Source organism: Mustela putorius, unplaced genomic scaffold, assembly GCF_011764305.1.
Source record: "Mustela putorius furo isolate JIRA1106 unplaced genomic scaffold, ASM1176430v1.1 tig00001657_pilon_pilon_pilon, whole genome shotgun sequence".
Classification (NCBI taxonomy): domain Eukaryota; kingdom Metazoa; phylum Chordata; class Mammalia; order Carnivora; family Mustelidae; genus Mustela; species Mustela putorius.
The window spans coordinates 42,818-66,847 of record NW_025421833.1 but is presented as its reverse complement, the minus strand read 5'-3'; the positions used below and the strand labels follow the sequence as shown (position 1 = coordinate 66,847).

Below are 24,030 nucleotides of genomic sequence, written 5' to 3'. Positions count from 1 at the left end.
GAATCACAGCACATGGATTCCCATGGAAACAGACCTTGTGCCCAGCACCCGATCCTACAGCACCTAAGAGCAGCAGGGTAGCTTCCGGAGCCAGGGTCACGAGGCCTGGGGTCTCGGTCCAGAACATGACCCTTAGTCTCTTTGCAACAGGATCTGGATTCTGGGTGGCTCTCAAGATGGAGCCTGCAAGGAAGCCCCACCTTGCCCATTGTCCAGGTTGCTCAAAAGCAATGAGTGACTCTAGAGGACAGCATACTTACCACTAAGCTCCCTTTCCAGCAGGGCCACCTGCGATTTCAGAAAAGAAAACATGATGAACATCAAGTCCTGCCTCGTCCTGTGTGCATAGCTCTTTTGGTCTCTTGGTGATGGGCAGGGTCATGGGCAGTGATATGAAATCCACCTAGAGGTCGCATGCCCTGGGTCCATTAGGTGGCATGGTGGTTTCAGTAGCACCCGTGAAAAAGCTCATGACCCTGTGGACTGTAACTGAACCTGCTGTTTCCTGCAGGGTCTTTGGAATGGGGTGTCCCTGGATAAGAGTCGCTCCCTCAAGAATATCCCCACCAAGGACATTGTACGTGCTGAGGTGTTTGGATCTGATTGCGAGTATCAGGCCATCAAGGGATGCTGTACCTCACCTGAAGAAAGGCTAACTTACCACCTTGGTGAACAATGGGACCTCTGCCTCTGTGCTGTCTACGTCAAGGTCATCGTACAGGCTAGCCAGGGGATCTGAGTGGATACACACAGAGAATGTCGGAAGCCCTATGGGGCTCTTTGGGAATCGCTCGGGGAGCTTTGCTTGGCGTGCACGTGTGGACAAGTGTGTGGAGGTGGGGAGCTCATCAGTATGGACTGAGCTGCAGTGGGCCCTTCCTGGATGGAGGACGAAAGGTCCTGGAGAGGAGCAGGGATGTGAATAGAAGCTCTGGCTCCTGTTGGAGCTACAGGGCCTGGAGTAGCTGTGAAATAGTCCATCTCCAAGGCACGCCTACTGCCTGCCTCCAAACCTGCACCACCTAAGAGCAGCGCAGTAGTTTCCGGGGACAGGGCCATGAAGCCATGGGTCTTTCCCCAGAAAATCCCTTTCTGTTACTCTGACCCTTCTTCTCAGTCCCGCCGGACCTGGAATCAGGGTGGTTCTCATCGTGCCTGCGAAGAAGCCCTGACCTTGGCCGTTTTCCAGGTTGTTGCAAACAAGTGAGTGACTCTAGAGTACAGAATACTTACTGCCATCCCCTTCCAGCAGGGACACCTGTGATTTCAGAATAGAAAACAGTATGAACATCAAATCAGGCTTTGTCCTGTTTGCATGGCTCTTTTGTTCCCTGGGGCACCAGAGGAAGCCAGATGGGGAAGTGTGCTAGAGGCCTGTGAGCCCCAAAGTATGACCAGAGCAAAATGAGTTCTCCACAGATGTGCCCAGTCTTCCTAGAGGTCCCTCGTTCCGGGTCCCACTGCACAAAATAGGTGCCAAGGAGGAATAGCTGCTACCCGTACTAAAGCTCCCTCTCCTCCAGATGGTAGGTGATCCTGCTGTGGTTGTCCCCGCCCCTCTGCAATGCCTTCGGGGTTAGGTAGCATTTGGTAACAGATTGTCTCTCAAACTTCTCTCTACCCTGTCAATTGTGCATGCTGAGATTTTTTTTTTATGTAACCTTGATTTAAAAAGCCAGGAGAATTTTGTGTCTCCCCCAAAGAAAGGCCAGCGTACCACTCTGGTGTAAAATGGGGCGTCTTCCTCTGTCATTCCTGTTGAACGTTCACCCGCCTGTCCATCCAGCCAAGCTAGGGAGAGATCCACAGAATGGTCAGTCCAATGGTGGGGCTCGGTAGGAAGAGCTCAGGGAGTTTCGCTTGGGGTGGGTGTGCCCGGGAGTGTATGAGGACATTGGGTTGCGTGGGTATGGACTGAGTAAGCTGCTGCTGCATCGAGAGAGATCAGGGCAAGGAGCAGGAACGGAGGGAGATATACTGACTCTGAACTCGAGCTACAGGGAATGGAATCAGGGTGACCTCCTCAAGCCGAAAGAGGGTAAACACTAAGACACACGGTCCGTTGCACAGACAGGCAAGCTCCTCCAGCCAGCGACTGTGTCGTGGTCATTGTCAAGACTGATTCGTGGCCGCTCCCACCTATCTCTCACCTCTACTAGGAGATTGTATTTCTGCAGAAGAATGCTGTGTGGCAGGGTTGCATTCAATGCAAGCACAAGTACCCTAGAGGTTTCTCTTTGTCCCTGAGTCATGCAGGGTCAGGAAAACCAAAGACCCAGGATTTCTACGTACTGACAGCTGACCATTCCAACAGAGTCCCCATCCACAAGGTGCTGATTCTTCCCAGTCTTCCTTTCCTGTGGCCTGTGGGTGTGTCCTTGGAGTCCGCAGGACCCAGTTTCCCAGGACCCAGTTCCCCCAGTCAGGACCCGGCAAGTTCACGAGAGAGTGGAGGCCTGGAGAGAGAAGGGCACTCTCTAACCTGGCCATGTAGCAGATTGTCAGGAAGTCGGATCGGGCCCCAAGCTAATGATGAAGCTTTCCTGGCTATTGCCATTTGCAAGTGAGCCTTCCCTCTGTGCGTTCAAGATGGGAGCATTTTTGTAAGGCTGGTGGTGATGTTTGGATTGACTAATGTAGCTTCTGATTCCTTTGTGTTTTCACCCTGTCTGAGAAATGCCCCGAGCTAGGACAGATGTGGGCCCCTTTCTTTCTCCCGATCCGTGTCTGAGGAAAGGGAATCCTGAGCAGCCTTCCAGGTGGAGCTGGGGTCAGTGAGGAATGTGGTGTCCTAACGGGGTGTGTGCACCAGGAATGAAGGAGGTTTGGCTTTGGAACGTTGACCCGTGCCCTCAAGTCCATTCAGTGGGAGATGTCTTCTGGTGAAACGCACGCAGTCCACACACCGACATGCCCGGTCCCGTCGAATCGATCCACGCGGAAACAAGCTCCAACCCTCAGTCGCACCAAGCACACCGCCCGAATGACCTACTGGTTTTCAGGGACTGTAGCACAGGGTCCTGGTTTTCTGCAGGACACTCCGTTTGTTCAGTCCGCCCCAGCTTCCGTTTCGGGAGGAACTTAGAAGGGGGGAAGCTCTCCAGACCAAAGAAGGAGAGAAAGCCCTACCTTGTTCTTCAGCTACATCTGTCTCCCTAAAGGGAGTGATGGGGGAATAGGCATATGGGCCATATCCGGTGACTGCCTCCTGCAATTGGAGAAATGGAAACCCAGTGAGGATCCCAGCACCCTATGCACACCGTGTGCACACATCTCTGTGCCCTTGGTGTGTGTTGTAAGCAAGCTAGATGGGATGCGGTCATTGCGTCTATGATCCAGAGGAGGAGGAAATGACTTCCCAAAAAGGCTCCCGCTTGTTATGTCAAAACTCCCCCATCTCAATCCGCTGTCCGTTAATGGTATAAACTCACGGCAGGCTCACAGCACCAAGGACATTGTCTCTATCCTCTGGCATGTCCATGCTCAGATGTTCATGGAAAGAGAAATCAAACACTGGCTGTCCCTCAGAAGCACAAAATGACTTTAGCGAGGTGACCGAGCGACTCAGACATTGAAGCTTCTGCCTTCAGCTCAGGACCTGATCCTAGGGTCCTGGGATGGAGGCCCACATTGGGCACCCTGCTCGAAAGGGGAGCCTGCTTCTTCCTTTCCCTCTGCTACTCCCCCTGATTGCTCTCTCGTGCTCTCTCTGTCTGTCTGTCTCTCTTTCCCCTTCTCTTTCTGTCTTTTAAATAAATAAAAAGTTGAGGAACAATGAGTTTACCTGAAGGAGAGTCGGAGTTTCCTCCTCGGCCCTCAAAGTGGGTAGTAGCTCTTCCATCAGGTCATCACGGGGAGCTAGGAAGATACAGAGGCACCGTGAGGACACTGGTGAGGCTGTTCAGGAAGTAGGCGGGGAGTTTGGATGGATGAGTGTGAGCGAGTGTGTTCATGTGGGCGTGTAGGAGGTACGGGCTGCACTGCTGCCGGGCCTTGTCCTTGGTGCAGATGGGAAGGGGTGGGAGAGGAGCAGGGAGGAAACGCGAAGAGGGTTCTTGTCTTTCTAGCTAAAGCGAGCCCGATCAAAGCCAAATAGCCAGTCCAATACATGTAAAGCCTAAGCTGGCTTCTGTGTGAGGACCGAGTCCCATAACCTCTCCTGACTGACGTGCCACTAAGGTGTCCCACGCTGCTGCTTTGGACATCAGCTCTGGGCCCGGGATCCCCACCTGCTGCGACTATATGCATCACGTCTCTGTAAGATTTTGCATGGCATAAAAAGCAGCCTCGCTTGCCAGGCTGCATTCAACCCTCAGGAAAGGAGCCTAGTATTTTGCTTCACTCATCCTTTCTTTGTCTTCAGAAAATCCCATGTGCAACACTGGAGAGCATGGACATCGGAGCTTCCATAAACAGCCGGCACCGTCGATGAGTGTGATAGATTCCTTCCACTGTTCTTGAGCTGTCCCGAGTGTGTGTGTGTGCGTGTTTCCCCTGAAGACAGTGGCTGTCCGAACCCTCCCAGGTGTTCTGACCAGTGGGAGTTGCTTACACAGAGGAGTCTTGGAGTGTGTGCTGATAGGCTGTAGGCCTCCTTTGCAGGAGATTTGCTATGGGGATGGTGGGTCCAAAGCTTCCACCCAAGCTTGACCTTGATTTCTTACTGGCCAGTGGTGTTTGAGTGTGTGCTTAGAGAATCTGAACCTTCCTGAGGCTTAGGGAAATCTTATCAAGTATAGTCAGTTCCCTCCGTAATGCTTTTCTGCCATTGCTCGGTCGTGTGTACACACTGAGACCCGCTATGACCGATGTTGCCCTGTTCTTTCCTCCACGGGTCCACACGCTTTCCATCCATGTGGGCTTGAGCACAAGGATGTGGCTTTTCTCTGTGCATTTGACTCCAGGGACCAGGCTGTAATCTTTGACGTGGGCTTCTAACCTTGCCCTGGCTTCTGTGTCCATGGAAGCCACTGCGTCATGTTGGGTCCTATGGGGGACCATCATAGAATCTAGGTATTTGGCTGTGTGCACAGATGCTGATGGCCCTTTGCTAGCTAGCACCCATGGTACATCATGACCCCCTGGCTGAGGGACTAACACGGGTGCGTAGGCCAGAGCAACTTTCAGATTGGAACCTGAGCTACAATCTTGGCTTTCCAAGTAGGAGGTCAAGGGTTTGGACCCTTCATCTCCGCACCATGCCCGTCTCAGGAAATCAGAGGGAAACATACTCCAGGTACAGCTGTGGTGAGTAGGGGAAGGGGTATGTAAAGTGTGCCAGGGTGATGAGAGTGTTTTGGAGGGGGGACACTGTAATTGTGATGGAAGTGTGAGAAAGATCTCCTGGGAAAGGCACACAATCATGTTCACAAGCATAATGCATGGGGACACACACCCACACACACACCCACGCACACAGGGCCTTCATCCCACGTGCACACAGATCACCCCTTCCATATGTACGAGTTCTTCCAGACCCTGTTCGACATGGTGACCATGCCTCACCGGACAGTCTCAGTCAGTATCCCCCAACCCATGTTCCTTGTTGGAACCCAGAATCAGGGGGCAGGCTTCTTTGTACTCTAGATTTCCTCCCAGAGCCTGATGCTCTTAAATACGAACAGCGGTCCTTGCTCCCAGCGTCTACCTGCGATTGGGGAAAAGGAAACACAGTGAGGATCCTAGCATCCTGTCCACTGTTGGGCCAGCTCTTTGGTATGGGGAGGACTTCAGGCAGTTAATTGGATGAGGGCCCGTGTTTGAGTCCATGTCCCCCCACCCGAGTTCAGGAGGACCGTTTGAATGATGCTGGAGCATCATTCAATCTCCGAAGTCCATTCTGATCAACAGACAGAACGTTCTCTTTCAAAGAGAAACCTTTTCTGCTGAAGAAGGTGTTTGATCCCATGGAGTTTGTAACTGAGGCTGTCCTGGATCCCATGGAGTTTGTAACTGAGGCTGTCCTGTGTCATCACCCTTTTTGGGTCCACTGTGCGTAAGAGGTCAGACCCAGCATTCTTCTACGAGGGGAGGCTGCTGCCCCCTTCTCCTGGGAGGTAAAGTGCCCGATGCTCATCAAACTCCACTGATGGAAGAAATCAAGGAAGCACCATTTCTGTCTCTGAGAAAGAGAGGTGAGCTTACCTCAGGGAGAGCTGGGGGACCTTCCTTTGTCCATCCCCTAGGAAGGTCATTGGACTGGCCCTCCACCCGGTCTAGGAGAACAGAGAGGAGCTGTCAGGACGTTGGCTGCACTACTCAGGAATGACTTGGGGAGTTAAGTCTGCTGGATGTGGATGCAGGGCCAGAGGGAATGGACATGAATGGTGACCAAGCAAGGCCTAACTTGCCAGTGGGTCAACAGTGGTGGACACAGTGGTGGACACAGTACACAGTGGTGTACACAGAAACACAGAGGAGGGGAGCAGTATGGAAAGGGGAAATGGGGCCTTGGCTTTCCAACAGAGGGGATGTCATCAGTGGGAACTCATCAGCGTCTGTCTGGGAAACACTCAAGACACCCTAGGTTTTAGGACTTAGTCCCCTGAGCCCTCCTGCCCACTGTGAAGCCAAGCCAGCTTGCCACTTCTTCTGCTGGTCATGGGGCCTGTTCAGCTGTCTTCTGTGCACCTCTGCTGTGTGACCCTATCAGTCCTCTATCGTGCCTTGGAGGAGTGGGTTTTTCGGTGACGGTATCCAAGTACTGGGGACGGTTGTACTTGTTAGTACGCGTCCGTTCAGTGACACTGCTGACATCCGTGATGCTTTGTAGACTGCACTGCCATCTACGGGGAAAACGTTGCCATCCTATCTCATGGAACCTCTGTACCCGTGACATGACCGGTCCTCCCCCTTTCCTCCCTGCACCGTCCCTTTCACTTTCTGGGTCTATGAATGTCCCTACTCGAGTGTCCTCAAAGCCTGGGATCATGTAGTGTACCTCTTTCCTTGTGTGCTTGCTTTCAAAATGCGTGTTAGGTTTCTAGGGTCCATCTGTTTCGTAAAATTTTGGAAACGTTTGTTTCTTCTTACACCTGAATTGCACTAAATGATGTGTATGGATGCCATTGAATGTGTTCTTTCCTCCCATGATGGATTTGGGGGCAGTGCCTGTCTGGGGCCAATTTGTGGAGAAATGAGATATTTTTGTAATATTAAATTGTCCAAGCTATGAATACATGAATATAGTGCATTCATTTATTTAGGTGTTCTTTGTTTTGTTTGTTTGTTTGTTTTCTCAATAATACCTTATACATTTCTGGAAAATAGTCTTGTTTTTCCTATTAACCAATTTTTAGTGTATGACATGAACATTGATTAGCTGTATGTTTTGATAACCTGGGAATGATATGTCTCTCTTTCTTGCTATATTTTCCACAGTGGTCTGTCGGGAGCCAGTACAGGAGGCCTACTCTAAGAGCTGTAAGGGACTGAATATGATTGGCTGTTCATTTATGTCCACTCACGCGGGAGGTGCATGAGCACTGCATTCTGATTGGTTAACACTGCCTGCATAAAAACGCATGCGCCGAGGGTAAAGGGGGAGGAAGAAAAAGCGATTAAAGAAGAACATTCGCCGCTACGTGAGTCTCCGAGTCGTTCTTGCGGGCCGAGAGCGACAAGTGGTGCCAAAACCCGGGATTCTCATCGTGAGAGACACATGGAGTCGGCGACGATCAGGTAAGGAGTGCACCTATTTCTGTCTAGTGAGCGACAGGGAAAGTTCCTAGGATAAGGATGAGAGTAAAGCTTTCCGGGATGGGAAACGAGATGGCTGCATATAAAATGTTGGGGCCGCTAACTGACATTCTTAAAGCAAATGGGACCCCTTTGAAAAATAAGAAGGCTCGCTTATTTCTAAAAGAAGTGGGTCAAACCGCTCTGTGGTTCTTAGAGGAGGGATTGCTTAATATTCCCCAATGGGAATATCTAGGGGAGGACCTCAGGCGCGACCCGCGCACTATGCCGGGAACTCTCACTGTTTGGTCCTTAGTGAAGGTCTGCTTACAATCATCCCACGAACCCATACGCAAGGCGGTTCTACAGGGAGGAGAGATCTTAGAACAGGTAAAAGAGGAGTCTTGCAAAGGATCCTGGAGAGATTCCAGTTCTGAAAGTGAAAGCTCAGAAGAAAGCTCAGAGGAGGAAAACGCCCGTCCGGGTGATAAGAGAAAAGTGACGGGAGGGGGTCCCTCCAATGATCAGAGAGTAGAAGAAATGAAAAGAGAGCTTGCAAAAAAGGAGGAGGAACTAAAAAAGGCTATGGCACAGCTCAAAATGCAGGGGGAAGTTATGGCGCAGCTGAAATTAAAAGTGAAAGAAGGAGCCATGGTGCAGTTACAAACAAAGGAAGTGGTAGATAACTTAAATCTTATGCCCACGCGCCCAGCCCAACAGCGCCACCTTACGAGGGGCCTCCTCCATATAAACCTTGCTGCACCAAGGCCTGCTATTGTGCGAGCTGCACCGCACAGAATTGGAGAGAAATATTAGGTCCAGAAAAAGGGTTTTTCCCCATCATGGAAGATCAACATCAGCAAAGATATCATCAGCCCCTAGACTTTAAACTCGTAAAGCAGCTGAGGAAGCAGTTATGTCCTATGGGCCTCAGGCTTCTTTTACGGTTTCTTTGGTTGAAACGCTAGGTAGCCTTTACCTCACTCCTGAAGACTGGAGTAACTTGGCTAGAGCAGTTTTATCTGGTGGGCAATATTTAGAATGGAAGATTCAGAATCAGGACGATTGCCAGGACACGGCGCGAAGAAATGCATCAGCAGGTAACCCACAGTGGAACCTTGACATGTTAACAGGTGCGGGACAATATTTTGGGTCACAGGCACAAAGTAATTATCCGCCAGGGGTATATAACCAGATAGCAACCGCAGCTTTGAGGGCATGGAAGACGTTAAGGGGTGCTGGAGATTTGCAAGGACAGTTATCCAAAGGGCTACAAGGGCTGAATGAGCCCTATGCAGATTTTGTGGACAGGTTGATACAAACAGCTGGTAGGATGTTTGGGGACGTAGACCAGGCTATGCCCCTAGTTAAACAATTGACTTTTGAAAATGCCAATAAATGGTGCCGAGAAGCCATTAGACCCTGGAAAGTGAAAGACTTGTCAGCGTATATCAAGGTCTGCAGGGATATCACAGGACCTCTAGTTCAGGGCCAGGTCATGGCTGCTGCTTTTGCACAAGCGTTGCAAGGTGCAAATGGGGCTAGGACCAAAGGGTGTTTCTTATGTGGGCAAGAAGGTCATATGAAAAAGGACTGCCCACAGCGGAACAGCCAGGCACGAGGAGGAAGACAGAGTCAACCAGTCCAATTTGTGAAGGCAGAAGAGGCGCATCCAAATAAAGGTTATGGAGGACTGAAACCACAGCTATGCCCCAGATGTAGAAAGGGGAATCACTGGGCTAGCGATTGCCGCTCAGTCACTGATATGGATGGAAATCGGCTGCCACCAAATAATTGGGGAGTTCAAAAAACGGGAAGCAGTGCCTTTCCCCCCGGGGCCCGAATCAAATGTACAGGGCGGTCATGGCGCTGCCGCAGAAGGCGAGACAGATGTTTCCCCCTACGGACCCAGAAGAGCCACCACAGGCTCAGCAGGACTTAACCTGCGTGCCACCACCCGAATGGTCTTAATCCCTGAAATGGGTGTGCAGGCGGTGCCCTCGGATTTCCATGGGGGCCCGCCAGAGGGCACTGTGGGATTACTTCTGGGTAGAAGTTCCACCACTCTTAGAGGTCTCGTTATCCACCCAGGGGTTATTGACCCAGATTTTTCAGGGGAAGTAAAAATTTTAGTTTCCTCTCCAAGAGGCATCACCATTATCAACCCTGGGGATAGGATTGCTCAACTCCTAATTCTGCCCAGCCACCATGACAGATATAAGTCTACAGGAAGGTTGCGAGATGGAGGGCTTGGATCAACAGGAAATGATTTGATGTGTCTGACTATGGATATGAGCAACAGGCCCATGACAGTCTTAAAAATAAGAGGAAAACCCTTCTGGGGGCTGTTAGATACAGGGGCAGACAAAAGTATTATAAATTTAGCTGATTGGCCAAAACAATGGCCCCTTGTCAAGGCCAATAAAACATTAAGAGGACTAGGAATTGCTCACAGCCCAGATGTCAGCGCAGCATCTTTAGATTGGGAAGATGATGAGGGTCATAAAGGAGTCTTTCAGCCATATGTTTGTTCTCTCCCTGTAACCCTTTGGGGACGAGATGTGTTAGAGCAAATGAATATAGTATTAACTACTGAGAATCATTATAGTGAAAATGCAAGAAACATGATGAAAGCCATGGGATATGTTCCAGGCCGAGGTCTCGGGCCCAAGGGACAAGGGACCCCTAACCCAACACCCATGGGAGGTCAGGGTTTTTCCCAGTGGCCACTGAGGCAATAAAAATAGATTGGAAGGAAAGTACTCCACGGTGGGTGCCTCAGTGGCCGTTAACTACAGAAAAACTGAGGGCTGCTAGACAATTAGTTACAGAGCAAGTTGAGGCAGGGTATTTACGTGAATCAAGACCCCCTTGGAACACCCCTATATTTGTGGTAAAGAAAAAGTCAGGCAAATGGAGATTATTACATGATCTGAGACAGATAAATGATCAGATGCAAATAATGGGGCCTGTTCAGCTAGGCCTCCCGTTGTTACTGCCCTGCCCAGAGATTGGCCTTCTATTGTTATGGATATTAAAGATTGCTTTTTCTCTATCCCGATCCATCTGGACGACATGAAGAGATTTGCTTTTACCTTGCCAGCTGTTAATCATTCTGAGCCTGACCAACGGTATGAATGGACAGTGCTCCCTCAGGGTATGGCTAATAGTCCCACTATGTGTCAGCTCTATGTGGGCAAGGCTCTTTTGCCAGTACGGAATAAGTTCTCAGATGTTTGCTGCTACCATTATATGGATGATATTCTAATCTGTCATAGCAATACATCGGTTCTCACCTCAGCATTCACCTTTCTGCAGCAACAGTTAGCGATGTGGGGGCTAATTGTTGCTCCTGAGAAAATACAAACAGCAAATTTAAAGGACTATCTGGGCCTACAACTCACTGACTCCACAGTAAAGCCTCAAAAGGTTCAAATTCGCAGAGATCATTTAAAGACCTTAAATGATTTCCAAAAACTCCTGGGGGATATCAATTGGATTCGTCCCTATCTGAAACTGACAAATGCAGAATTAAAACCATTATTTGATATTTTGCCAGGAGACTCCAAATTAGACTCTCCACAGGCGTTCACGCCCGAGGCTATAAAGGCACTACAATTGGTTGAGGAAAGATTGGCTTCGACTACAGCAGATAGGTGCGATCTAGACAAACCAATCTATGCAGTTGTTGTACCATCCCCAGGTTCGCCCACAGGAGTACTATGGCAAGGTGGGCCTCTTCAGTGGGTGTATTTACATAATAGTCTTGCCCGAATCATCACCCCTTATCCCGTTGCTGTGGCAATAACGGCAGGCAAAGTTATCAAGACTGGCATACGAGTTCTCGGGAAGCTACCCGACTCATGCATAGTCCCCTATGACAAGAGCCAGCTATCCACCCGTGTGAACACTATAGATGAGTGGTCCATCCTGGCGACATCCTATCCCATACCGTTTGACAATCATTATCCATCGCATCCATTGATTGAGTTCTGTAAAGATACACATCTTATCTGGCCAAAAATTTGCAAATCAGAGCCCTTGGCCAGTGCCATCACTATATTCACTGATGCCAGTAAGAAAGGAACAGGCGCTTATGTGGTTCAGGGAAAAATCATAACAGCGGTAGTACCAGGTGAATCGGCACAGCGAACAGAACTATTAATCATTATGCTGGTTTACACAAAGTTTCACAATCAAAAAATCAATATATATTCAGATAGTAAGTATGCAGTACTAGCCGTTAGGCAGATAGAGACAGCAATTTTTTCAGCAAGCCAATCACCTATCGCCTCCCTACTAAAAAACCTCCAAGAAATGGTGCTGGCAAGGCCAGCCCCCTTTTATATTGGGCATGTAAGGGCTCATTCTGAGCTACCTGGACCAGTAGCATCTGGAAATAGAATAGCTGATAATAATGCAAGGTTTGAATTCTGTGGAGCAATAGAAGAAGCAAAAGATTATCACAGGAAATGGCACGTGAATTCATTAACATTAACGCTAAAAACAAGATTCAATATATCAAGAGCAGAGGCCCGTGACATTGTAAAAAGCTGTGGCAACTGTTGTGTTCATCTTCCGACGCCTTCCTTGGGTGTAAACCCTAAAGGCCTTATGCCCAACCATCTTTGGCAAATGGATGTAACTCATGTGCCCTCGTTTGGTCAACAACAATACTTACACCTTACCATCGATACTTGCTCCGGAATCATCATGGCTACCCCTTTAAGGGGTGAAAATGTAAAAAATGTAATGAGCCACTGCCTACGGAGCTTTGCGTGCTGGGGAATACCTAAAAGTCTGAAAACAGATAATGCCCTGGCCTATACCTCAAATACCTTTAAAAATTGTCTAGCATGCTATAATATCCAACACAGCACTGGCATACCATATAATCCCCTAGGTCAAGGAATTGTAGAACGAGCACACCTAACATGGAAAACTACCCTACAAAAAATAAAAAAGGGGGGAATAGGGGAGAGCTACTCAACACCTAATGACCTCACAAACCTTGTAAATTTTATTTTAAATTTTTTAACGCTAGATCAAGATGGTCTCTCTGCAGCAGAGAGACACTGGGGGCAACAAAAGCATACGCAAGCAATGGTAAAATGGAAAGATATACTTACAGGCCTATGGAAAGGCCCAGACCCGGTGCTTCGATGGCACCGAGGATCTCTTTGTGTTTTCCCACAGGATGCGCCATCACCCATCTGGGTGCCAGAGAGGCTCACGAGATTGGTGGCCATGGAGCCCATGGATCCTGTGGATGACGTCATCTAGTCTCTCTTGTGAACCCCGACAACCTGCCGGGGCTGCTTCAACATAAACGAGACTTTGGAATAACAGCAGCCATTATTGAAGCTATCGCAGCATCCGCCGCCGCTGCTACTGCTGCCGTGGTAGCGTTGACAACCTCGGTACAGACAGCCGCCACGCTCAACAACGTCACAGGAATGGTCGCTGAAACATTGGCTACACAAGAACAAATTAACGGACATTTGCATGCTGGGATCCTTATTGTAAATCAAAGGGTTGATCTTGTACAGGAACAACTTGATATCCTAGAGTCAATTGTGTCGATAGGATGCATACATAATATGGCCAGACTTTGTATCACCCCTATAGCTCATAACAACTTATCCTTAGCAGCTAACCTCTCTAGACAGTTAGGAAATATGATTAATGGTACCTGGAACCGTCAATTTCAAAATTTAACTAGGCAATTATGAGCTCAAATTATATCCATATAGTCTACCAAAGTAACTATTGCACCTGTTAGTGAGTGGAAAAAAAATGTTACAGCAATCTGTTTCGTTCCTCAAACAGTGGGCCGGACTTGGTGCCATGGCTGTTCTCTTAATCACAGCTAACGTACTAATGTTACGTTGGGTGTGTGGCCGTGTCCGTCGCAATCAATGACAATAACACCTCATGGTTCAAGCCATGATGGCTCTTGAAGCTGGTACCTCCCCCCAGATATGGCTAAGTATGGTAGATCGGTAGTCAAAGACGGGTAAGACTGATCCCACACCATAGCAACCTAAGACAGAGGCTCTTCGACCAGGGAGAGTACCCGATGACGGGTAAGCATGTGTGCTGAGGATTGGCAACCTAAGACAGACACGATCTCAGCCATTATAAATAAATAAAAAAGGGGGGATGTCAGGGAGCCAGTACAGGAGGCCTACTCTAAGAGCTGTAAGGGACTGAATATGATTGGCTGTTCATTTAGGTCCACTCACGCGGAAGGTGCATGAGCACTGCATTCTGATTGGTTAACACTGCCTGCATAAAAACGCATGCGCCGAGGGTAAAGGGGGAGGAAGAAAAAGTGATTAAAGAAGAAGGTTCACCGCTACGTGAGTCTCCGAGTCGTTCTTGCGGGCCTAGAGCGACAGTGGTCATTTTATAAATGGGTGGTATAAAATCTATGAACTGTATAAGACAGTCAATCCATTTATGGGAAGAAAATACTTGGGTATCTCCCTAGATTTATTGTAATCCATAAAAAGAAGAATGAAGAAATCTAGTATACAGTGAAATGGATATACACACTAATGTGCTGTAATTATATAATATGATAAATGTAGCTACATTGGCATCATTACAGTATATAAGCCTATCAGAGTTATACAATGTTACATGCCAAATATATTCATTTGAAAAAATAAAAGTGACTTAGGAACAATAACAATAATGCAATTTAATATATAAATTGACATTGTAAGTTTACTGTTTATAAAAAAGTGTTTCCTTAAAAGAAAGAAAGAATGAAAGAAAGAAAGAAAGAAAGAAAAGGGTTTCCTAGATGGAACAGTAACCAAACATTTTGGGAACCCCGTCCTACAGGAGTTATGTTCAGAATTATTAAATAGCATTTTCCCTTAAGACGACTGTAGCTCTTTATGTGAACATAGTCCCAGCAGTCCTTTCCTGTGTGTTCACTGATTCCTTTAACTACATTTTAAAAAGATTTCTATTCCTTTGACAGAGAGAGAGAACACACATACACAGGGGGAGAGGGAGAAGCAGACTCCCCACTGAGCAGGGAGCCTGACATGGGGCTCGATCCCAGGACCCTGAAATCATGACTGGAGCCAAAGTCAAACACTTAACTCATATTTTAGAAGTGTGCATGGTTATGCTCTTGGCCCAGGTTCATGAATGATACTCTGTTATCAGTGAAACCCACCCTAATAGCAGGAATAGAACTTTTCTCCCCTCTGTAATCTCACTCTACTTTGCACCTGTTTTACTGTAGTAGGATTTCGTGCTACATGGTAATTGGATGCTTCATGCTTGTGTCTGTCAGATTATATGCTCCTTGAGAATAGTGACATGGTTTTATGGGTTTTCAGATTCTCAAGGTAGCAGAGTTCTTTATGGCATGTAGGCACATGATGGGACGCCGGTAACTTATCACACTGGTGAGGAATGTCTGCCATGCTTTCTCCTCCAACCAAGTACAAAGGTAGGCACGCCAGAACACATTTTCTAATTGTGAATAGTGAACTCCGTAACAGTTCTTCGACAGCTTTTCCATGTCTTCCCATTGTGATTACTTAAATTTGAACACAAATGTGCTGTTTCAGGGATCCTTATCATTTGCGAATGTGACTGTGGGCTTTACCCAGGAGGAGTGGCAGCATCTGGACCCTGCTCAGAGGACCCTCTACAGGGAGGTGATGCTGGAGAACTATAGCCACCTTGTCTCAGTGGGTAAGGATTGTTTCCCATGCAGACTCCTAGTATGCACTTTCATTCTTGGCTTGACACCTGTAGAAGCTTTGTTGAGTTTAATGATATTTAGGTTTGAGATATCAAGTATTAAGCAGAAGGATTGTTGAATCACTGTAAAGAATGAAGTGTTGTAATTGGCCCCTGAAGCGTCGTCTTCTGTCTTCTTCAAGGGCCCTGAAGCCCATGAACTTCACCAAATTCCCATGTTATTTCCCAATTACAGGATGTTGCATCCCTAAACCAGAAGTGATCCTGAAGTTGGAGCAAGGAGAGCAGCCATGGATGCTAGAGGAAGAGTCCCCAAGTCAGAGCTACCCAGGTGAGTTAGTATGTATTAAACAGATGGACACTAGGTGACATGGTATGAATTGTTTTTATTCTCAGGTACTTGCTTATATGTTCGTTTTCACATTTAACAAATACTGAATACCTGCTGTGCCTCACTCAAGTTTTAAGTGCTGAAACACATGATCAAACTGAATTTGCTCCTGACCTCATGGAGCTTACATTCTGATAGGGAAAGAAAAGAAATAAACACACATATACATACTATACACATAATATGTCATAATATACATAATATGTACACACATACACATACTATATACATAGTATGTCAACAAAATTGCAAGGAAGTTATTAATTGAAATAATGAAATGTAATACTTGAGAAAAGGAAGCTATTCAGGAAGGCATTTGGATGATATCAACTTGAATGAAATGATTATAAAATGCACAGGTTTACATGGGAATAAGAATAAGCATTTGGTTGTATGAGCAGAGGTGATGTAGGGAAGACCCCAGGCTGGAGATACTTACTTGGAAATTGTCAAATTATGGTAGTATTTAAAGTTTTAAAATTAGTATTTGAAGCTAAGGGATCAGGTAACCACCTCTCAGAAGTAAGAATAAACAAAAATTGAGAGGTCTGAAAGCTGTCCCCTAGGACACTAATGTTTAGAAGTCATGAAAATGAGAGGACTCAGTGAAGAAGAGAGAAGGAACAGTCTGGAGATAAGGTCGAAACAGAGAATATGGTGTCCTGTAGCTGAGTTAAGATGGTTTTCAAAGACAAAATGAACTTCTTGAAGAAGAATGTATAAAGTCAGCATTTTCTGCCTTTGTCTGCAAACCATCCAGAAGCACTAAGGGAAGTGAGCAAGACAAGCTTCATTCTATGACATTAGTGGATATCTGAAATCCCAAATCAGTACAAGTGTACCTGCATCAGAGCTGATGATGGATCAAGGAATGTGTGTATGTTAGCAGGTGGGTAGAAAACAAAAGCATTTCTGATGCGCACGGGGTCTGGCAGTGTGCTTTTCATGAACAGAGCACATCCACACCTAAAACTTCCATGAACAACGGTGCCATGAACTAGATAGCTGAGCTCCCTTGGAGACAGTTTCATTCTGCAAAGGAGACATACTGAAGTGTAGAAGCACAAACCACACTTTTCAGTAGCCCTCTGTTTCCATGATGGTGCAAGAGAGACTGTACATGAGGGAAAACCACCTCATAGACACTAAATGTGCAGAAATAATCTTACATGCCATCTTAGCAGGTACTCCTCTGACATAGAATTTGATGCAAAAAACTTACTTGGCAACGGTTGATCAGCATTTGCAGACCTTCTACAAAAGTGAGGGAAGCAAGGGGGTCGGTAAGGCTGGTTAGGAGGAGGGTAATGCTCAGGGTGGGGTGATTACCTCGTTGACTGTAGCTTTGTAATTAGCACATCTGATTGCTCAGACTAGCAGGATATGTTCCGAGTCTCAGTGTGAACCACTGTGTGCCAGAGCAGCTGGTCAGAAAGGTGGAAGGGAAAAGGATGTTATCTTTTGTCTTGTTCCTCTCTCTCAGATGAAACTGTTCTGTAGAGTTTTAACTACCTTTCTTTCCTGGATTGCATCAGACAGTTGGTCTAGGCAGATGCTGGGGAAGTCGGAGCCTCCATGGGCCCAGTTCGGCCTCTGGGCCTGTTTCTGTGAAATGAGCCCAACACTTGGTTTTCCTCAGTTTGGAGCTGCAGTCAGTGATTGACTCTGTGATGACCAAGAGAGCAAGCTGTTGTGGAGGCTGTTCCAACGAGGAAGGAAGGCACATCCTGGTTGATCTGTAAACTGAGACCAGCACATGTGCAGAACACTTGTTCATAATGAATTACCCCTCTAGCCTAAGGGATGACTCTGTTCCATCTCCCAAGTAAACCTTTTGCAGTGTGGTCTTCCTTGAAAAGCTCACATCCTTTTAGCCCAAGTAATGGAAAAGGAACCAGCACAAATGCATGCAAAATGATTATAAGAAAAAAAAAAGGGTGAAAAAGTATTGTGAAGAAAGCTAGTTGGTGATAGAATTGTCATCTGATCAAAGTAGTCATAAAATAGGTAAATTATTTGACCAAGTATTAAATCATGAGTTTCCAAAGGGTGAACTAATTGAATTAATTATCTCTGTGGTACAGGTATTTAAGAAAGATATTAATAAGGGAATAGCAAACACATGGCAGGGTGTCAAACTGAGAAAAGAGAACAGAAAATATAATTACAGTAAATAAAGCAAATTGGAAGAACCCCAAGGATGAACATACTGGCAAAAATCTGTTCAGGGCCCGCCCGGGTGGTTCAGTCATTAAGTGTCTGCCTTAAGCTCAGGTCATGATACCAGGGTCCTGGGTTTGAGCCCCTCATTGGGCTCCCTGCTTGGCAGGAGGCCTGCTTCTCCCTCTCCAATTCACCCTGCTTGTGTTCGTTTCTCGCTGTGCCTCTCTCTCTCTCTCAAATGAATAAATAAAATCTTTAAAAAAAAATTTGTTCAGAAAGAAAGGATAGATGTAAGCAAGAAGAAAATGAAATAAAATTAGAAGATTACATTAAAAAGAGAGTTCACATACATACCATATGTAGAATTCCTTCCCAAAAACAGAAAGGAAAAGAAATAGAACAAATGTTTGAAATATTTCAAGAATACTTTTTGTGGGGGGAGAGATTTGTGATTGAATCTGTGTAAAAGAGCCAGTCCTTAGCAACATTAGGATATATTCTGATAAAGCGACTAGATTTCAAAAACAGTTATTTTGACAACCGGCCAATATAAGAGAAAGTCCAAATAGCCTCAGACTTTTCCTTAGTAAAATCTGTAGCTCAGAGTCAGCAAGAGCAATTTCTACAAAATCCTCAAAGTGTCGCATTGAGAGTATTACACCCAGTTAAGAAGATACTCTTCCATTTGGGAGAAGATATTTGCAAATGACAGTACAGACAAAAGGTTGATATCCAGGATCTATAATGAACTCCTCAAACTCAACACACACAAAACAGGCAATCATATCAAAAAATGGGCAGAAGATATGAACAGATACTTCTCCAAAGAAGACATACAAATGGTTATCAGACACATGAAAAAATGTTCATCATCACTAGCCCTCAGGGAGATTCAAATTAAAACCACATTGAGATATCACCTTACACCAGATAGAATGGCAAAAATTAGCAAGACAGGAAACAACATGTGTTGGAGGGGATGTGGAGAAAGGGGAACCCTCTTACACTCTTGGTGGGAATGCAGGTTGATGCAGCCTCTTTGGAGAACAGTGTGGAGATTCCTCAAGAACTTAAAAATAGAACTTCCCTTGACCCTGCAATTGCACTCCTGGGTATTTACCCCAAAGATACAGATGGAGTGAAAAGAAGGGCCATCTGTACCCCAATGTTTATAGCAGCAATGGCCCCGGTTGCCAAACTATGGAATGAACCAAGATGCCTTTCAACGGACGAATGGATAAGGAAAATGTGACCCATATACACTATGGAGTATATTATGCCTCCATCAGAAAGGATGAATACCCATCTTTTGTAGCAACATGGACCAGACTGGAAGAGATTATGCTGAGTGAAAGAAGTCAAGCAGAGTGAGTCAATTATCATATGGTTTCACTTATTTTTGGAGCATAACAAATAGCATGGAGGACATGAGGAGTTAGAGAGGTGAAGGGAGTTGGGGGAAATTGGAAGGGGAGGTGAATCATGAGAGACTATGGACTCTGAAAAACAATCTGAGGGGTTTGAAGTGGCGGGGGGGTGGGAGGTTGGGGTACCAGGTGGTGGGTATGATAGAGGGCACGGATTGCATGGAGCACTGAGTGTGGTGAGAAAATAATGAATACTCTTATGCTGAAAATAAATAAATTTAATTTTAAAAAAATTTGTATTGTGATAAAAAAATGCTTCAAGTAACCACCTAGTTTTCAAAATGTAATATTTTTTTTCCTATTTTGTGAAGTCTTGCTTTACTAATGTGTTTTCACTACTAAAAGATGTAGTTGTGGCACTAATGTGCTAGGTTATGCTATCATGATTCCTGAAAATGTCAAGATCACATATTCCTCCAGAAATCAAAGGCAAGCACTTCATAAGCTACTGTGGCCATGTAACTGTATTTGGGTTCAAGGAAGTGAAAATTTCTAAAGCAAGGTATCCACTAGCTCGCTATGACACATGTAACTATAAACTATTATATATTTTTCTTTTTTTATTTATTTATCTGAAAGAGAGAGAGAGAACACACAAGCAGGCAGAGTGGCAGGCAGAGGCAAAGAGAGAAGCAGGCTCCCTGCCGAGCAAGGAGCCTGATGTGGGACTCGATCCCAGGACCCTGGGATCACAACCTGAGCCAAAGGCAGTGGCTTAATCAACTGAGCCACCCAGGCATCCCAAACTATTATATTTTTCAACAAATACCTAAGCACTAACATATCCAGAGAACTGCACTCTTTCAAAGGTGATGCCTGTTGTACCAGAGTTGTTACTATTATTCTAACCATTTTGAAAAAGTCCCCTCCTGGAACTGGTTTTAGAGAACACAGCTCATTCTTTTGACTATCTACAAGGATGGCAAATCTTCCTTTGAAAGTGGAAAATAGTCTGAGAAGAGTCAAAAATTGTTTCAGACCATAGCTAGAGAAGTAGGTGCATATCTAAAAGAATGTGTGACTACAACAGCAATTTGAAGAATTTTTCCAGGGTGGCTCCAAATTCCCAAATCCATGTTTATGCAGTTTCAAAAAAAAAAAAAAACCCAAAAAACAAAAACAAACAACAACAACAAAAAAAAAAAACACAAACAAAACCCCCAAAACTTTGTTCTAGTTTTATTTAAGAGAGTTGACAATAACTTTTCTTAAAAAAATCTTCCCCAAAATTTCAAGAAAATATTTTGAGAATTATAGAGTAAGTACAAATTTCCAGAACAAATCTCTCAAGGACACACATTGTCTTTTCTCTACATATCTATTCAATATTTTGATTGTGATTCAAAATTGCTCTGCTTGTTTCACATCAACTGTATTTTTTTTTCTTTTTATCTTTTGATCCCCTTCACCCATATTTATCACATCCCCACCCCCTTCCTGATTCTGGCAGCCACCAATCTGTCCTCTATGAGCTTGTCTTTTTTTTTTTCTCTTAATATTCCACGTGTAAGAGAGATCATACAGTACTTGTCTTTCTCTGCCAATAGATGATTTTGCAGAGAACACATACATGAAAAGCTGCTCAACATCATTAATCGCCACGGAAATGCAAATCAATTTGCATTTGTATATATGCAAATTGTATAATACCTCACGTTTCAGCCATGTTGTCACAAATGGCAAGATCTCATTCTTTTTAGTGGCTGAGTAATAATCCATTGTATACATACACCACATCTTCTATATCCATTCATCACTACATGGACACTTGGGCTCTTTTCATAGTTTGGCTACTATAGATAACAATGCAATAAATATAGAAATGTAATTTTATTTTGAATTAGTGTTTTCACTTTCTTTGGGAAGATACTCAGGAGTGGAATTGTTGGATCATATGGTAGTAGTTCTATTTTTGATTTTTTGAGGACCCTCCATAACTGTTCTCCATGGCACTAATTTACATTGCCACCAACAGTGCATAAAGGTTCCCTTTCCTCCACTCTTGAACTTGTTATTTCCTGTCTTCTTAATAATAGTCATTCTGACAGGTGTAAGATGATATCTCATTGTGGTTTTGATTTGCATTTCCGTGGCGATTAATGATGTTGAGCAGCTTTTCATGTATGTGTTCTCTGCAAAATCATCTATTGGGATCTTCCACCTATTTTTAAATCGAATTGTTTTATGTTGCTATTGAGTTGTATGCATTCTTTATATATGTTGGACATTAATTCCTTATCAGATACATGAGTTGCAAATATTTTCTCCCATTTGGTATATATATTTTTTTCATTTTCTGGATGGTTTCCTTTGCTGTGAAGAAGCTTTTTAATATGATGTAGTCCCACCTACTGATGTGTGCCTTTTAAAAATTTTTATTTTCTTATAAACATGTATTTTTATCCCCAGGGGTACAGGTCTGTGTATCAGCACTCACCAAAGCACATATCCTCCCCAATGTCTGATGTCTGCTTTTGTTGTTTAGCTTTAGGTGTCAGATTTAAAAAAAAAAATCATCACCAAGACCTATGTCAAGCAGCTTATCACTTATGTTTTCTCCTAGGAGGTTTATGGTTTCAGGTCTCACATTCAAGTCTTTAATCTATTTTGAATTAATTTTTTTGTACATGGGGAAAGACAGTGGTCTAGTTTCATTCTTTTCCACGTGGCTGGCCAGTTTCCCAACACCTTTTATTTCCAAAACTATCCTTTCCCCACTTATAGTCTTGGCTCCTTTGCCATAAATTAATGGACCACATGAACCTTCCAGACTGTTCCAAGAATTAGTCTTGAGAACACACTGTACTACAGTGCACAGGAAATCAAGGCAGGAATATTATGCTTGTCAAAGAAAAGAACTCTAACCTTCTTAAGCTTAAGAAGACAACTGACTCTAACAACAGCTCCTTCATTAGCCTTGCAATTTATAGCTCTATATTCTGGTCAAATCTGGGTTGGGGTCACAGTGACCCCTGAGGCAGGGAGAAATATCCTTGTTCCACTCTGAGTCAATGCAGGGAACTAACAAGGACGTCCTGCTGATGATGTTTATTGGATGATTCTTTTTTTAAAGCTTATTTATTTATTTAGTTAGTTAGTTATTTTGGAGACAGAGTGAAAGAAGAGAGACTGTTGGGGGATGGCGGAAGGAGAGGGAGAGAATCCCAAGCAGACTCCCCACTAAGCGTGGAGCCCAGCTCAAGGCTCAATCTCACAACCCTGAGATCATGACCTAAGTGGAAACCAAGAGTTGGGTGCTTCACTGACTGAGCCACCCAGGCTCCCTTATTTGAAGGTTTTTTTACAGTTGAGGAAACCTCAGGGGTTGAAGTGTCTATCTGGTGAGGATGGAGATAAGTGGACAGGGGGACTGGGGGACTGAGGGCGTTAAATGAAACCCTCTACATCCCACTCCAAAGGGGTATGGGAGCAAAGAGGAGAGAGACACCTTTGCATCTGGCTTTGGGACCAGTCATGTGACTGTCAGTTTCTATCCACTAAGTTTCTGCTTAATTACAAGGAATGATTAAAGACAGATCCACATGATATAAAAATTCAAGGTTAAAGTGAATGGAGAGCTAGCATATCAGACTAAGGCACACCCCCCCACATGCCCCGCCCGCCCCACCCCACTCCTTGAACCTAGCATCTTGGAATCAGGTCTGAGAACTTAAGTGTGAGGCTGGATTTGAGCATGATTATTCTGTGCTGCAGGAACCAGAGCTCTGGTGAGAAGAGAAGAAAGCCCAAGAATGTGCCTGGGAACGAGGAGTACAAGAGAAGTATGAGAACTCCCTTTCCAGATCTGTTGCGGACTCGGTGCATTTGGAAAAATATGTTCTTATTTGCTTATTTGTTTTCATTCCTTCATCTGAAATGACAACATGCCTATCTTCCAGAGGGGGTGATGTTCCCTACTCCAATGCAAACATTTTTTCTGTCAATGGGGAAGTCTTTCTTGGTGTGACACCAATGACCTCCCAGGGAGGCCTGAACACGGGGTGGAAAAGATCAAGTGATTGCTTTGCCAAATTCAAGTGCTAGGAAGAGATGGGAAAATCCCAGGCAGTATAAATCAGCTACGCGCTTAAAACCTACTGTCAGGAACACTAGACAGCACTGCAGGACAGTCCACAAACCACAAGTGATGTAGAAGCCGCAAGGTAATCCGATGGCTGGTGGCTCAGGTGAGATAATAGATGCTACCATTACTGCTGGAGAAGCAGATTTGATTACAAAGAGACCCAAGAGCAGGAAAGCCCTTGGAAGGCTTCCCTCTGCGTTTTACAAAAAATAAGATAAGCAGCATCTGCAACTGTAATCAAAAAATATAATACAAATGCCCTCAGCCCTCATAAGACTCTTGAGTGACAGAAAACCATTCCTTTCCTAGAACACAACAATGAAGACAGTTACCCCCAGAGCAAGGCAAGGTCCATTTGGTGGCTCAGACGACATCACACAGAATATTTTTGAACGGTGTTTTTAAAACTGCTGGACTTCTTTCAGCTGACCCTGCCGTATGTGTTCCCACTTCTCTGCCCTTTTCCCCTTTGTCTCCAGGCCTCAGATACAATCCTTTGCTCAGTATTTCCAGCCTAACCCCTGATGACCCACGTGGCTGCCAGTGGGCCCTCAACC

At 45.3% G+C, this 24,030-nt stretch overlaps 1 protein-coding gene across 4 annotated transcripts in view; it reads left to right on the top strand.

Annotated features, from left to right (window-relative positions):
• Positions 1-16,644, top strand: part of LOC123394180 (zinc finger protein 37A-like) — a 45,380-nt gene extending 28,736 nt beyond the window's left edge. For 3 of the 4 annotated variants that reach the window (XR_006608945.1, XR_006608944.1, XR_006608946.1), the window contains 3 exons: positions 15,039-15,151; positions 15,273-15,399; positions 15,644-15,838. Coding sequence is in view for 1 of the 4 variants with exons in the window: in XM_045087939.1 (XP_044943874.1) it covers positions 15,222-15,399; positions 15,644-15,739; positions 16,560-16,600 (315 nt within the window). In the remaining 3 variants the exon portion in view is untranslated. The other variant, XM_045087939.1, reaches the window with a different exon arrangement.
• Positions 16,645-24,030: the final 7,386 nt, after the last annotated feature.